At 37.5% G+C, this 18,100-nt stretch overlaps 1 protein-coding gene across 4 annotated transcripts in view; it reads right to left on the bottom strand.

The window, feature by feature from the left end:
- Window positions 1–2,846: 2,846 nt before the first annotated feature.
- Window positions 2,847–18,100, bottom strand: part of LOC126479333 (cyclin-dependent kinase 20-like) — a 55,822-nt gene continuing 40,568 nt past the window's right edge. For all 4 annotated transcript variants that reach the window (XM_050103775.1, XM_050103776.1, XM_050103779.1 and 1 more), the window contains 3 exons: window positions 5,857–6,096; window positions 3,658–3,885; window positions 2,847–3,573 (listed from right to left, as the gene is read on the bottom strand). In XM_050103775.1, coding sequence (XP_049959732.1) covers window positions 3,406–3,573; window positions 3,658–3,885; window positions 5,857–6,096 — 636 coding nt within the window. In that variant the 3' untranslated portion in view covers window positions 2,847–3,405. The remainder of the gene's footprint in view (window positions 3,574–3,657; window positions 3,886–5,856; window positions 6,097–18,100) is intronic.

Below are 18,100 nucleotides of genomic sequence, written 5' to 3'. Positions count from 1 at the left end.
GACAGTGTACTATAATTTTAAAAATGTTCACAATCCACATTAGAGCGAGAAGTCACAATTATGAACCATGAAACATGCAAATATCTAAACTAAACGTACAGCGAAACACATTTCATATTTTACCTGAGCAGTCAATATCAAACATTCAGATATGTGAGTAGCTATACACAATATTCAAGAACAATGTAGGCAAGTGGGAATTAAGCAAGACAGTGAGAGATGGGGAAGTAGTGCTGTGACTCAATAGGTACATCATGTGTTTAGATATACCTCAAGACTCGTAGATAAACAAAAACCTGAACAAAGCCAAAATAAGTGTAAGGCACGTTATGCAAGGAAAGTGTAATAAATTCAAAAGTAAAAACTCTGTCTATCAATCTGACAGAAACTCCTCAGTTGTTTTCGTTATATTTGGAGAGGGCTCTACTGCAGTTCCTCCCTTCAGTTATCACAAAAACACTGAAACAAACACTGAAATAACTGATAAAAAAACAGGAATGGTGACTAGATAAGACTCCTCTATGTTTCTATGTACATTATGTGACAGAACTTGCTCTCTTTCTGGTGGCAGCTTATCATAACTTGCTGGAGCAACAAAATTTTCCAAGATTTTGGTTTCAAGAATGGGTCATTGGATATACATGAGTTACTACCAGTCTGTATAACTGATGTCACTTTGAAGGTCTATGGGACACTATTTTGCATGATATGACCTTTCTAAAGAATGAAAATCTACACTTCCTATATGAACATGAATTATCTCATAGTACCAAGTTATCTCATAGTACCTAATATTTTCACTCTGGTTGGGTCATAGCCACATTGTATTATTAAATCACAACATTATCATCTGACACCTGTATGGAATGTTATGGTCAATTTACTCCATGGTCAATTTCTCACAGAAACCATTCTTACATGGTTTTGAAGCATCTTAGCACTTGTTACAATCTAAAATCAAAATACAATGTGCAAAAAAAATTTGATTTTAACAGACCAGTCTGAGCTGCCAGAATTGGCTGTCATGTGTGTGTGAAGTGTGCTTGTCTGTGAGAATGAATGTGTGTGGGTTTCCTTTTATGATGAAGGCTTTGGCCAACGCTGATTTCTGTGTTTTAGTTGTGTCTGTCTGCAACTTAACGTGTCATCTTTATGGTAAGTAGCAATTTATCTTTTTGTTATATTGTTGATATTCCAATTGGAGTTTCCATTTTTATATAAAAATGCTCAGACATTTTTTTGTTTCCAAAAATTATGAGGGTTGTCCAGAAAGTAATGCACCACATTTTTTTCTTCAATAATTCTTTATTGAACATAATGAGAATCACAAAAATATAGAATGGTGTTTCATCTACTCATCCTATTTTTCCACATAATCTCCATCCCGTTCTATGACCTCCTTCCAGTGCGAAACAAGGGCATGTATGCCCTGTCAGTGTATGCTCTGTTTTGGTGGCACAGCCTGTGCTTCACTGCATGAATCACCTCCTCATCGACCTCAAAATGTCTTCTTGAGTCCTAATGCATCTGTCCCCAGGAAAGACATCAGCTTGCTGTAACATGTCAAGTGTGACAGCCACAGATGGTCACTCCGACCGCTGCAAATCGTGGAGCTCTGACGAACTACCTACTGATTACCTCACTCTCCATGCTCAGCGACTAACTGTACTTCTGTTGACAGCAGATGCTCTAACAGACCTTGTACAATAATATTTCAAAGATATAGCAGCAGTCAGTCTGCAATTGATTGTATTTTTTTTTTTCTTTAGAAAGTAAATGAAGAATGTCCCTGCTCGGATCTCTCTCTCTCTCTCTCTCTCTCTCTCTCTCTCTCTCTCTCTTGTCTGTTAACCTTTATACTGATAGACTGCAGTTGTCTTCCCTGCATGTGTTTAATTAATCTTTCTTTTGTGTACACAAATTCAATGTAAGTGTCATGCATTACCTTTAGAGCCATTTGCAATTAAATTAATGTAAATTAGTTAGGTCTCATGAGTTTTCATTTTAACAGTTCTCCTCATAGATATATGGTACATGAAATGTTTTAATGCTTTATTGTTACACTCAATGACCAATACAGACTTAATGGATTGTGGTGTGGAGACACAATGGCCAAATACCATTAGTATTCTGCCATTTATTCATTTCAAACTTGCTACAGCTCCTTGAGATTAATTGCCGATCATCATGAAGCATTTTACAAACTTGAATGCAAGTTTGGAACCTTAAATGATCTGGCCACAGCCTCCAATCTGGATTCCATTTTGCACGTAAACAACAGATACTGGTCCTGCAAAATAGATGATGGTATTTCTAAATTTTATAGCATTCTTCTATAAGTTAATTTGGCCACTAACAAAGATGTATCCACCATCAACAATGGTCTCTGCTCCAGTTAATTTTAACAGTTTTCTTTCTAGTGATTTATTTCTATTTCCATTTAAAGTCATGGCATTAAATCCTCCATCTCACTATCCGGTGATGACACAACCTCATTCGCTAACAAAGACGTGATATCTACAACATTTCATTCGAAATGAATATAAGAAGCCCATGGCGACAAATGGTAAGGCTGGCTTTCTCCCTAAAATTCATAGTGATCAGCCTACCTTCCACAAAGTATTTCAATATACATGTTTACTTCTCCCACTTATTCCAATCTAATTCCTCAAGAAGATTGACCCTATGTACGCAGGTGTTATAACTGCTGCATCTGAATTCAGCATAATATGTCATAGATGCATGTTGGTTGTAAGATACAAGTTTCTCGATCAAAAGGAATTTGCCAATAATTGTATCACCATAAAAATACAACTGGTTATAGATCTGCATAGATTATACTGACAGACAAAGTAATTGCTCATTTTATTGCTTGCAGAATTAAAATTACACATTTAACATTTACAGTACAGTGGAATGCAAGATTCCAACTTTCTGTTGAAAGTGATGCTAACAACTATACTAAATAATTTATGTTTTTTGTTTTGTGCTTATTTTGCAGCCTTAAATATATTTCTTTGGATTATAATAAAATTATGTAAATAACAGTTTTTACATATTAGCCGATATTTATATTTGCACCTTTCTTGTACCGAATTCTTGTACACTGTACTTACCAAATAAAGACAACACACTGTAGTTACCACACTGTATGGTACCTCAAAGTTCTGTATTCACGCACTTAACCAGTTTCCACAATTAGCTCCATGATTTTCTCTGAAAGCAACTATCACTGAAATTTTTCTGGAACTTTTTTCTGTGTAAAATAATGAATTTTATCTACTTCTCTAAATTGATCAGCAAATGCTATTCTCTTAATGAACATTGGAAGATATATCTGCATGAATATACCCTTTCCAGGAGGGGATCAAGGCCAAACAGAGTCATAAAGCTTGGAGTTGGACCTTATTTTTGTTGGAGTATATCTCTGAGATCACCAAAAAAAGTTCTCACATCTCTGTCAACATCATACTCCTTGCTGGAAATCTTCTGCCTATGTTCATCTGTTGGTTTTGGCATTTCACTCATTGGACATGGCAAAGGTCTTGTGAAAAAATACTGATGCACTAGAGCCTGTAAAATTTATTAATCATTAAGCAGAATTCACTGCAAGCAATTAAAGCAACATTAAAAATTAGTAATTAGATAATTTTATACCTTTTCTGCTGAAATTCTTTTAGAAGCATCATACAGCAATAATTTTTTAAGCAAGTCAACACCCTCTGGAGAAACTTCAAGGAAAACTTGTTCCAAAGGTATACCTCGACATTCTTTAAAGGAAACCTTATTGTAATCAGGCAATGCTGAAACCCCAGGCCACACCTCTTCATTTGGTGTCCCTAGTGTGTGGATGACAATGGCAAGCTGTTCTATGTCTGTCTCTCCCTGAAAAAGAAGTAATAGTAGTAGTAAGTAATAGTAGTAGCAGTTATTGTTATTTAACTTCTAAAGTAGGTACATCAATGATGAAAGTGAGTGCCAAATTAAATTCAAATATCAATCTGTCAGACAATACAATTTGCAACAGGATTTCCAATGTCAGCATTTGCATCTAATTTGACATGATGTACCTAAAGGCTTACTTTTAACTACATGACTTTTGCTATCTTCCACACCTTCTCCACATTATACATTCTTTTCTTTACACTGTTTCATATTTAAGTCTGGAAGACATGTCAGATGTCGTAGGCCGGGTAGACTGGTAACACACGACAGACGGTGAACTTTGGCAGAACTAACATCAGACTTAAATGTTGGGCAGAGTACAGGTGTGTCTGAACACACAGAGCACCAAACACTCCTTACAAAGGGCTTCTGCAGCCGGCAACACACACACATGCCGACAATAACACCATGACATTGGCAACTACAACTGACATGGGCACATGACCATTAGCACTGGACATTGGTGCAGTGGCAGAGTGTTGCATGGTCTGATGAATCCTGATACCTTCTTCATTATGCCAACAGGAGGGCACAAATCTGTCATCTTCCAGGGGAACACCTCATTAATATCTCTACTGCAAGACAGAGAAAAGCCAACAGTGGCTCCATTATGCTTTGGGGAACATTCACATGGGCATCCATGGGTGCAGTGGAGCTCATTCAAGGCATCATGACAGGCTAGGAGTCTCGTACACTGGTTGCAGACGATGTACACCCTTTCATGACATATGATGGAGTGGTTCGAGGAACACAGTGATAAGTTCCAGTTGATGTGCTGACCCCCAAACTTCCCAGTCTTAACCCAATCAAAGATATCTGGGATGTGACTGAACATGGCATCAGAGCACATTGCCCCCCCTGCCCAGAATTTACAGTTATTATGTGACTTGTGTTTGCAGATGTGGCACCAGCTCCCTCTAATGACCTACCAACCTACCAAGGCCTCACTACTTCCATGCCATGACGCGCTGCCACTGTTATCCATACCAAATCTGAACATATCAGCTATTATATAACATGGTCGTAATGTTCTGGCTGATCAGTGTGTGTTTGTGTGTGTGTGTGTGTGTGTGTGTGTGTGTGTGTGTGTGTGTGTGTGTGAGAGAGAGAGAGAGAGAGAGAGAGAGAGAGAGAGAGAGAGAGAGAGAGAGAGAGTGAGGTGGTGGTTTTTTTTTTTTTTTTTTTTTTTTCGAGTGGAGGTAGTTCTTGCACTTCTAAAATCTAATAATTCATTCAAAGACAAGTTCCAAGGTTTCCTTAATAGTACCTACTTGCTAACCTCTTGAAACTTACTAGTGTTTTTAGATGCTACACCCTAAAAAGTCAAAAACGCTTAAAGAGTTTTTCTGTTCATGCAAGTCATATGTGCCACTGAGAAAAATAGTAAAATGTGAACTATCAGAGCTATTCAATAATGAGACACCTCACAACAGGTGAACTAAAAGGTGCAGTGTGTGTACCATAACTTAAAAAATATTTAAAATACAAGAGCCATATGAAATAAATACGAGAACCATATGAAACGAAATGAAAAAAAAAGAAAGATCAGAGAAATTTTTATAATACAGGTTTCTAAATTTCATTTCTCATTTGAATTGCAATATTTATGCATAATGTGTCAAATTACGTAATGGAGGGGTACATCTTATCTTATTTCTATGCACGGAATTCGTTGCAGAAGAGAGTAGTGGTACTTAACAAAATGTGATGTTTCATTCAAAGAAGTTGATACACCAAAAACCCTGTAAAGATTGAAAGTTTGAAGACTGTGCCGGGGAGTTTGAACTTTCAAGGGAAAAAAACTTACATACATGAGATGACAGAATGAAAAATAAAATCAGAGAATTCTTTATAATATAGGTTTTTAAATTTGCATAATTAGTCAGCTTAAATTAAATAACAGAAACTTACACGGAAGACAGGTGAATTGTTGAGAAGTTCACCAAGGATACAGCCAACAGACCACAGGTCAACACTTTCAGTGTAATAACGTGCTCCATACAACAGCTCTGGTGCTCGGTACCAACGGGTTGCCACCTGGTGTGAGTATGGTCGCTGTATTGCTTCATTGCCAAAAAGGCGAGCGAGTCCCAAATCAGCAATCTTTAAAACACCCTCACGGCTGATGAGTAAATTTGCAGGTTTCAGATCCTGAGGATATAAGATACAATATCTTGCAAAAACATATATTTTAATTTTCTACACCTCTCTCTCTCTCTCTCTCTCCCCTTTTTGGAGCAAGTTTTTGTAATTGAAAGCTGAAATCTATTAGGGAAAATTAAAATCACTATTGGTGGTACAACATGCATACAAGACTGGAATGTGCTTAGGGATGAACTAAGCATAGATTGTCACATGAGAAGTTTCTTTACATTACAATTATTTATTGCACGATTAGAGATGGTGATGATATATTGATATACTGAATATTAATATTCATAGATCAATATTATACTGCCCATTTTCTGACAGTACTGATACCTTTCCACAGTACATTGTGGTTTCATACTTACATCTGGTATATATTATAACTGGATTTGGGATATAAGCAATCGCTGTTAACCATACATCTCTGTCACATGAACTTAAAAAAATGAAGATTCGTTATCTATTTCTAGTATCAAATTTATATGACATTTAATAAAGAAAGTAAACACCAGTGATCATTTAAGATAGGAATTCTTAAAAAAACAAATGTTGAAAATAGTGATGGATACGGAGTTACATTGGAACTCCACGTTGCACATGGCAGAATGATTTTTGGTTTTGTCAAACATAGTTAGGAACATTCGTTCCCAGTCCTGACTCTCCACCAAGTTGACCAGCATGGAAATGGAAAGCACTAAAGAAAAGAACAACCTACCACATTTGGTGTGTCTGAGACGAGAAACAGCAGAAAAAATTATGCCACAGTTATTAAGGCAATTCCACTAATAAACTATTTCTTCCATTCAGTAACTGCATCCTACAGAGCTGAACAAAATCCATTTTTTTACACTTGAAGAAAACATATCACAAATATGTAACTGTGACATGTTTCCATTAAATATCAAAGAAGAAAAAGGAGGAGGAGGAGGAGGAGGAAAGAAAGAAAACCTATACGATATACAGTACAACAGTTCTTACTGGACTATTGCTCAATCAAAAGTGTTTCAATCAGCTAATTCAAACTTGTGTGTGCACCATTTAGATAGTCTCCTGCCTCTGGGCTGGTCAGTATGGACAATTGTCAATGTCGCTGCTCTGTGTTGAAGGCTGAACCTTTGCGTGGAGCAGATCATTTACTTGTGCTATTCAAAATAGTCACTGACTACAAAGATCCTTCTGATGACGTGGAAAATTATAGGGACAATGACCATACTGAAAAAGGAAAAAAGATTTTCTACTGTCTTGAGACAGCTATGAAGTGGTTAGAACAACAAGAACAAGAATATGACGCTGTTCAAGTGCTCTCTTAAAACATTTATGAGATTTAGCACAAAAAAGTGAGTCTCAGCTTTGAAACAAGCCTATATAGTAAATATCTCTGTGTTATTTGTAAGATGTATGATATGAAGTATAAATGTACAATTGTGAGTATAACTCAGTTGTTTATTGTTTCTTATTCCTGTGGACACTGGTGCAATATATTTTTATAAATCATCAGTAAAAAAAATATTTTGTCTGAACAGCCCTTGACACTATTATTTTGGATAGTCTGTTCTCTGTTATAATTGCAAATATTGTGTGATCAAAATGTGCAAAGGCATCACTATAAATATTCACAGTAAGTTTACTTTCAAATTACGTAAAACTTGAAAAAAGTACCTGAAGATGAACCCACAGCGTGAGAAAAACACACTGTGGAAATAAACATTCTTTTGAATGGGGGCATATTTCATTCAACATTGTAGAACCCATCACTCACATTCGTAAACATTCTAGTCACAGAAAAAAATTAAATAACTGCATACTCTCCAAAATTACGCTTAACCAATAGTTTGAAAGTTGCTTTCCTGAAGGAACATGATGAATTATCAAAGAACATAGAGCACAGACATTTATGTGCTCTGTCTCTTGGATCCAAATGTATCGTTATGAGATTAAAAAAGCTTGTTGCTGCACTGTCAAGTATTGTACATGCCTCAAAGATTGAAATGGACAAACTGAGATATTTTTCTGGCATATGGTCACATCATTAATTGCTCTTACAGAAGACAAAGAAGAAAATAGTAGTACATTTGTTCTGAGCTCTGAAACCTTGACTCATCTAATTGTCCTTTTACCTGTTAACATCTCTGGCTATCAATCACGATACTAACCCTTTAGATACCTGGGAAAATCTTAAACATGCATCCCTAACACTACATTTTAGTAAGACAGTGCTCAAGTGTTATTGTGAATCCAGAGTGGAGTATCTTCTGCATGAGCACTGCCAATATCAAGACTCTGAATTTGACCACCAGGAGATTGTTTACAGTTAGACAGCCAACTGCTGAAATTATTACACAATTTCCTTCTCAATTTCCAGAACACCGTGACAGCATCTATGAAGAACCTGCTGCTTTAATGAGTCCTACAACAATACATCTGGCCAGGTTGGCGATCCAAGCTCTCATATGCAGAACCACCTGCCCCCCCCCCCCCCCCTGCCGCCCCATTGGCAACAGCAACTTCACGTTCTGTAAAAAGGGGTGTTCCTAACAGAAGAGGATGAATGGTGACAGGTGTTGGTGCTGTCCTCCTTGCAACATCGGGTGCACCAACTCCTGTTTCAGTCCCACTGGGAGATTTCGAGGATGCTGCAACTGGCACACGACTACATTGCATGGATGATGATGATGACAAATGGGTGATTTGAAAGTGTACTTTTTCCAGGCACACCAACCAACTCCATCCCAGTTGTTCCCAATGCACTCAGTGCCGACATAGCTGTGGGGTTGAGTTTACATCGCCCAGTATGTCACCTGCTTTTAGCAGACAACAAAGGTGGCCAAGGTGGGAGCCATACAGTGCATCTTCGCAATAGAGGGTGCACTTCACACACAGGTGACCGACAATGGTAACCAATTTACAGGGACTGATTTTGAAAGGTTTCATACCTGCAATAAAATTAAACTTCTCGTCACACCATCTTTCCACCCACACTCAAACAAACTGACAGAATGGTTTGTATGGACCACCAGTGGCTCCAGACTCTAGACATATTTCAGGAGCCTTCCATCATGACATCCCCACCTCTTGGACACTTCTGCCACATTATCCTCCCTCAAACCAGTTGGGCAGATTCTGATCCTACGTGCTGGTTCAAGGTGAGCAAAAGTGCAAATGGAAGACACAAACATATCAATATGTGTAATGTTCCCCATGCCTGGCAAAAGCATTTTTTTAGGTTTAACAAACCAAATCTACTATGTGAAATAGGACAGGTTTATACTCACCACATGGAGGAGGCATTGAATGGTAGATAGGCGCATTTAAAAGTAGATGAAGCTATTGGACACAGTGATCCTGCAGATTTAGAAAACACACACACACACACACACACACACACACACACACACACACACACACACACACACACAGTCATGCACACGCGCGCACGTGCACCCACCCACAGGATAGCTTAGTCTATCTTTGAATGTGCCTGTCTGCTGCTCAACAATGCCTCTATGTAGTGTGCAACAATCCATTGTATTTCATACTGTCATTACTCCATCCTGGATTTTTAACTGTTTGTAGAATCTACTGGGCAGTCCTAAAGCAGCGACTGCACACCAACCAACGTAGTGCCGCAAAATGGCATCATGAACATGCTGACCCTTGCATCAGTGGAACGAGCTGGCAGCACCACACCTCCAGGAAGACAGTGTTCAGTGTCCCCTGTCAACACTGATTTAACCAGCCACCCATCACTGGTCAGCCCAACTCGGTCAGGGACTTCAAGAGCATCAGTACTGAGTAATAGGATGACGATACTTAGCCTGCGTTCTGCGAGTACTAATAGAATGTAAATGTAATTGCATGTAGGAGGTACAAGAATCAGATCAAACCACCTCATAATGAGAAAACAAGTTATATTTCTTTTCTTTTGTGAAATAAAGTGTACCATTAATTTGAAAGTTTTAAGTACAGATCACTTTGGATTCCTGCCATAGGCCATCACAACTTCTCTCCTTTCTTTTTGTGTCAGTGCTGACTCCCACATTAGCTGACACAACATCTACCATGGGATTCTCAATAATGAGCACTCAGCAGATGTGAAACTGAATTCAAGCATACCCGTGAGAGTGTTACAGGACTAATGCTGTTCATATATAAGTGATGTCATGGATGAGGTTGGGAGGTCCATGAGGCTGTTTATGGGTGATGCTGTTCTGTGTAGGGAAGTCACAAAATGAAAAGATTATAACAAAATCCCAACACACCTGCAGAGAATTTAACTTGGAGCAGGGACTGATAAATGACCCACAAAATAAACAAATGTAAAGTACTGCAAATAAGTAGGCCGAATGGCTCACTATTTTGACTATATGGCTGGTGATAAGTCACTAGAAGCTGTGAAATAGCTATCACATGTATCCAAAATAACTTCAAGTGGAATAACTGTATAAAACTAGTAGTAGGAAAGATGCCAGAATGAGATTCATTTGGAAACTGCTAAGAAAATGTAAGGTAATATCTTAAAATCACCTGTTCATCCATTTCTTGAGTACTGCTTATCAGTCTTGGACTCCTACCAGGTAGGATTAATATTGTAGATTGTCCGCTGGTAACCAGTGTCAGAAGGAATCAGGTACTTAAAACAAAGTTTTTATGCTGGAATGAGCAAATAAGCAGTTGTCAGCAACCTACTTTGACAATACATGGATGTTATTTAGTTCCCATGATGCTCACAGAAGAATTATGGGCAAAGTTTAAACCATCTGTAAATCACACTTTGGAGAAGTAAGTGTCACGTAAGTACCTTGAGAATGGAAAAGAACAACCATCACATATTAGCAAAGGACCTTTGGTCCTTAAAAAAATTCCTAAGTAGGTCAAAGGCTTCCGTTCAGTCACTTGAAGACCAGTCTAGTGTGGCAACTGAAGATAGTAAAAGGAAAGATAAAAGTTTTAAATTTCGTATTTAAAAATTTGTTCGTGCAGAATTGTACAGACATACCTTCTACCACACAAACAACTACAGAGAACATAGAATAGGCATATGTGATATTGAGAAACAGATGAAAATGAGTTAAAAACAAATGAGTCTCCATATCTAGGTCCAGATGGAACTCCTAAGCAATGACCCCATATTTAGTTTGCATTTATCATCAGTCTCTTGACTAACAAAAAGACCCAAGTGACTGTAAATACAAGCTGATGTCTCTCATATACAAGAAGGGTAAATAATTGGACTTGCAAATTTACAGACCAATATCCTTACTGTTGATTTGCTACATTATTATTCTAAGCTCAAATATAATAAATTTCCTTGAGAGATAAAAGCTTTTGTCCACAAATCAACAAGGATTAAGAAAGCAATGCTCATGTGAAACTCAGCTTTTCCTCTTCTGGCATGATATCCTGAAAACCCTAAACAAAGGGCAACATGCAGATTCAATATTCCTAGATTTTTGGAAAGTATTTCACACAGTGCCATACTGTAGATCAAGGGTAGTCAACCTTGTTTACAAATCGTCCAGTTGTGTGTGCCTGTTAGTAGCAAAAGTACGGTAATGGTGATATATAAAGTAAGAAAGTAACTTTATGTTATAAAATTTATACAGCAGAGTTGCAGTCAGTTAAAGCAATAATAATAATAACAATAATAATAATAATAATAATAATAAAAAGAATAGGCCTCCGGTATGTTCTGCCAGTCGTAAAAGGCGACGAAAAGAACAAACCACTAATAGGGCTAACCCCCCTTTTAGTGTGATTAGTTGGTTCAGGACAGAACTAAATAAGCCTCGGACAAGCGCCGTCATGGTCGGGGACGATGCTTGAACCCTATGCCCGCCCACAATGGTAACGACACTGCTAGCCAACTGGAAAATGATTCAAATCCAAATAGAGGTGTTTTGCAGGATATGCTTCCTGCAACCACCCTAGAAGGAAAACAAAGACAGAGGATGAGATGGTCAGATGAAGTTAATCGACACCTCATGTTCTGTTATTACCAAGCAACAAACCTAGGAACCAACACAACTGGATACAGATCACAAGTATACACAACATTTATTACCAGATACCCAGAATTAAAATTTTTAACAGAACAACGACTAGCTGATCAGATCCGTGTAATAATAAAAAATAACAGGATACCCCAGTCAGAATTAGGAAACATCAAACAAAAAGTACAACAAATACTGGAACAAAATAATGTGCAATCAGAAGAAGAAGAAAATACAGTAATGGACTCAAACATCCCAGAGCAAACAAACAAAGAACAACACGCATCAATTAAACAGTCAGAGGAAAACGAAATCTTAAGACAGCCACCAGAACAAGCACAAATAGAACACGAAGTGACACACATGTTAGATATAGAAGAAAAATTTCAGCTGACATATATAGAATACAAAGACACAAATACAGACATTAGACCATTCTTGCATAGACCGCCAAATAACCCACAAGTCGAAACAACAATAAAAATTATCAACACAATCATACACAACAAAATAAATGAAAACACAACTATGGAAGAGTTACAACTACTGGTTTATATAGGAGCACTCACTACACTAAATATACACACTAGGCAGAGTTCAGAACCAACCAACACACAGAAGAAACCCACAAAACCAGCATGGCAACACAGGCTACAGATCAGAATAGAAAAACTGAGAAAAGACATCGGACAGCTAACACAATTTATAAGAAATGAAATGTCAGAAAAAAAAAACGAAAAAGGTTAGGTAAAATCTCACAACAAGAAGTGATAGAGCAATTAGATGAAAAGAAGCAGAAATTACAAGCATTGGCCAAACGACTTAGAAGATACAAAAAAAGTGAAAATAGAAGGAAACAAAACCAAACATTCAACACAAACCAAAAGAAATTTTACCAGACAATAGATAACACACACATTAAAATAGACAATCCACCAAACATAACAGACATGGAACACTTCTGGAGCAACATATGGTCAAACCCGGTACAACATAACAGGCATGCATGGTGGATACAAGCAGAAACAGATACATACAAGATGATACCACAAATGCCTGAAGTGATAATTTTGCAACATGAAGTCACCAAAGCAATTAATTCTACTCACAATTGGAAAGCCCCTGGAAAAGATAAAATAGCAAATTTCTGGCTAAAGAAATTCACCTCAACACATTCACATTAACTAAATTATTTAACAGTTACATTGCAGACCCATACACATTCCCTGATACACTTACACATGGAATAACTTATCTGAAACCTAAAGATCAAGCAGACACAGCAAACCCAGCTAAATATCGCCCCATAACATGCCTACCAACAATATACAAAATATTAACTTCAGTCATTACACAGAAATTAATGACACATACAACACAGAACAAAATTATAAATGAAGAACAAAAAGGCTGTTGCAAAGGAGCACGAGGATGTAAAGAGCAACTGATAATAGATGCAGAGGTGACATATCAAGCTAAAACTAAACAAAGGTCACTACACTATGCATACATTGATTACCAAAAAGCTTTTGATAGTGTACCCCACTCATGGTTACTACAAATATTGGAAATATACAAAGTAGATCCTAAATTGATACAGTTCCTAAACTTAATATCCAAACAAATTCAAATAATATATCACATCACAGCCAATACAGATTAAGTGTGGAATATACCAAGGAGACTCATTAAGTCCTTTCTGGTTCTGCCTTGCTCAGAACCCAGATGTGTCAGATTATTAAATATTTGTTCAAATTCTGACAAATAATCAGCCCATGATGTTTGTTTACTGTGACAGTATGTACGCATAAATCGGTTTAATTCTCGGAAAACTCGTTCTATTGGACTACCTTGTGGATGGTAACATGATGTCAAAATTTGTCGATTACCAAGTTGTGTTAATGTTTGCTTCCATTTAAATCCAGTAAAAATTCTGGCATTATCTGTAATTATGGATTTCGGTAAACCTACATGCGGAAGACAGTCACGCACCAATCTCACTACAGCAGCTCTGGCAGTAGCACACTTTAATGGATATAGTTTTACATATTTTGTAAACACGTCAAAGAATCCAACAATGAATTTGACTCCTCCTCTTGATCGTGGGAGAGGGCCGCAGATATCACACGAAATTAACGCCCTTGGCTCTTGTGGAATAATTGAATGCAGAACATGCTTACTACCTCTATTATCCAGTTTTGCCTTTGACAGAGTAAACAGGTTTGTATTGTTTGGTGCACTTTTCTCCGAATATTCGGAAAATAACAGTATGCTCCTATTTTATTGGCACATTTAATTACACCAAAATGTCCCCATGATAAGTGGATAAACCAAATTAATTTTTCCTCATATTCCTTCGGGATACATACACACCACCGTGGATTGTTGTCCTTCCCACGTCTGAAGAATAATACTCCATTAACTAATTTATAATGATCTACACTAGCCCTTGAATTTTGTTGTTCCTTTAGCTGAATTATCTTCTTCCATCGAGGGTCTTTTCGTTGTAAATTTCCCATATCTCTACAAAGATGTACATAATAAGTCTTGTAGATATTGTCCTGCAACAGTAATACTGGAAAATTCAAAGTATTTACTGATTCTATTTCCGGCGTTGAACCTTCTGGGGATCTTGACAGTGCATCCGCAATAATATTTTCTTTGCCAGACACATGAATAATTTAAAATTGGTACTGTTGTAGTGTCATTGTCCAACGTGACAGTCTAGGATGTAATAATTTACATGTTTGCAAAAAGGTTAGTGATTGATGGTCACAATACACAATCGTTTTCGAACCATATAAATAATAGTTAAACTTCTTGAATGCCCAGATAACCGCAAGTGCTTCAAGTTCTGTGGTTGTATAGGCTCTTTCACAGGGTGATAACACTCGACTAGCAAATGCTATCGGACAGAATGTTGGTACCCCTTTTATTTTCCTTATTTGGAAGAGACAAGCACCTAATCCAACATCCGATGAATCCATGGACAGACAGAACTCACAATTCATATCAGGGTGATATAATAAGGATGCGTTAACGAGTTGGTCTTTAATGTCTCGAAAAGCTAGTTCACATTCTTCAGCCCATTGCCATGGCACATCCTTCCGCAGAAGCCGGTTTAATGCCTCAGAATTCATGGCTTGAGTCTTTATGAAACGACAGAAGAATGATGCCATACCTATAAATCCCTTCAGCTGTCTTTTATTCCGTGGTGATGGAAAATTTCGAATTGCACTTATCTTCTTCTCGGTAGGCAGGATACCTTTCGCATCTATCATATGTCCTAAGAACTTAATTTGTGGTAAAGCAAAATGAGACTTTTGTAAGTTTACTGTAATTCCTTTCCAAAATATGCAAATGCTCTTCCCATGTTTTCGTGGCTATTAATAAGTCGTCAACAAACACAGTTATACGACTACGCAATTCTAGTCCAAGAACATAATCCAACGCTGAAATAAATATTCCGGCACTAATATTAAGTCCGAACGGGACAACTCTAAATTGGTAACTTCTCCCAGCATAGATAAATGCGGTATATTTCCTAGATTCTTCATCCATTTGGACCTGCCAGTACGAACTTCTCAAATCAACACTAGTTAAGTACGAAACATCCTGGAAATTTTGAATTAATTCATCTATATTTTCCGGATGAGTTCTTACAGGTACTATTATTTTATTAATCTCTCTCGCATCCAGAACTAATCTAACGTTACCTCCAGGTTTTCGGAGGACTAAGAGCGGAGAACAATATGGACTAGTTGATGGCTCAATCAAGTTCCATTCTAATATTCTATTTATCTCCCTTTGAACGGATTGTTTTAAATGCCAGGGGATCGGATAGTGCGTGTAACAGTAAGTCTGATGTGGTTTCACTTGTAGGTGACAAATATACCCTTTAATAATTCCTGGTTTCTCATCAAAAATCTCTTCATATGCCCCTAACAAATAATGAAGCTGCTGCCTTTGTTCTCCGATAAGCTGATTTGATTCACTAGCTTTTATCATTGTTGTTTGGTTAAAGTCCTCCTGTTGTATCAAATCCTTTGAAAGCTCCTTCCAACGACCGTTTGTAATGTTAATTAATTGAATTATGGCACCGCGGCAATATTTCTCATGCACTGTTTCCTTTCTATTTAAATCCAGTGCTATCTCTTCTCCATTTAATCTAAATTTACCTATTCCTTCCAAAAAATCAATCTGACAATCATACTCCTGCATACTCCCAATACCAAGAATACAGTCCACTACAAGGAACGTGCATTTTATTGCTACATTTTCCATTTCCATCTCTAATTGTGTTTGTATTTTGACATTGGGAGAGCGTGCTTCAACAGCTCCGATGATTTTGCAGTTCTGTACTGGCAAAATTGGTACCTTCTTCTTCCTAATAATTCTCCGAAAAAGAGCGCCTGAGATGACATTGGCGGAAGTGGCGGTGTCTAATATCACATTCGTTGGAACTTCCTCTATTTCAACAAATACTTACGATACCGGAACACTCGATCTGTCATTATGACACATTAAATCCTTTGTTAACTCTTCAGTCAACAGCTCACCATCATTATATCTTAACAATTGTAATTTTACTGTTTCGCTCCTAACAGATCCCCTGACCACTCCTCCGGGGCACGATGCGGTCATGTTTAGTTTGACTGATTGTTGGTCCGATTGGTATTTGTCTCTTCAGCTACTTCAGTGATTATCGGTTGTTGTGGTGAATTCTGTCTATGTTGTCTTGCTCGATTCGTGTAATTATTTTTGTTGTTCTGCTGGTGTTGGTAGAACTGTCTTGTGTTGTCATACATTGGATTATATCAATTAAAATTCCTATTGTTCCTAAAATAGCCCCTCGCTGCACCATTACTAAAGTTTCCATTATGGTAATAATTATTGTTTGCATTTTGTCCACTTCTAAGTCTCCTCGGAGAGTGTAGTTGGTTATGATTATTGTTACTGCTACCATTACTGCCATTCCCAATCGAGTTGCGGTTCGGATTCGCTTCTATTGCTCTTCTTTGATACGACATTTCTCTTGCCCTTTTATTGTCCTCCTCAATTATATCAATATGATCAAGCGTAGTCATAAATGAGTCTATATCCTTATCATTTATATATAACAGCTGATTTCTTATACTGGTGGGTAGTCTGGACTTGAGTATTCTAAGTATATCCGGCAAAGGAATTGGTACATCCCAATACCAAGATTTATTAATGTATTTCTCAAAATATCTCTTTAGAGATCCTCTAGAAAATGAGAAAGGGTCAGGAAATAATACTTCCTGCCTAAGTCTTTCTTGTATTCCAGCAGACCAATATTTTGCTAGAAAAGCCTGCTCAAATTCTTTGTAACATTTACAAGAAGATGTTTGTTCGGATGCCCACAATGCTCCTGATCCTAGTATACATCCAGATACAAAACTAATCTTTTGCCATTCTGTCCAAGATTGTGGAAATAGACCTCTGAAACTTCGAATAAAGACTGCAGGATGAACATTCCTTTTGTCAGGGTTAAAGATTTGAAATTGTCTCTGTTTAATCATTTTTTCCTCAACGGTACTACGATTCCAAAAATCATCCTGTTCGTACTCTTCCCTGTGGCTATCCGTTACATTGAATCTAACTTGTGACGTTCCAGTTCTGTTTACATTGGATCTTGACGTGGACGAAATGTCACGCGCAGATTGAGAATGTTGTTTCCTACTTCTCGCTGTTTCTAAATCCTCCTGAGAGAGATTTAGTGATCTTTCGATATTTTCTTTCCAACGCAAGAATTCTTCGCCAAGTTGTTCTCGAACTTCCTTTAACCCTTTGTTGAAAAAATTCTCCTCGGAACTCTCTGAAATTGACTGTAAAGCTACTTTCACAGTTTCTTCTATGGTTTCTGAAGGAAAATTTTGCCGCTCTAATGTCATTTCTGAAAGCTTTCCCGCAAGTACATTCATTATATGTTCCACTGTCTCCTGTTTTTCCTTCACGTCGTCAAATTGCTTCTTTAGATTATCTTGGGATTCTAT

This window comes from Schistocerca serialis, chromosome 1 (assembly GCF_023864345.2).
Source record: "Schistocerca serialis cubense isolate TAMUIC-IGC-003099 chromosome 1, iqSchSeri2.2, whole genome shotgun sequence".
Taxonomy (NCBI): domain Eukaryota; kingdom Metazoa; phylum Arthropoda; class Insecta; order Orthoptera; family Acrididae; genus Schistocerca; species Schistocerca serialis.
Note: the sequence above shows the minus strand (reverse complement) of the source record. Positions and strands in the feature narration are given on the sequence as shown.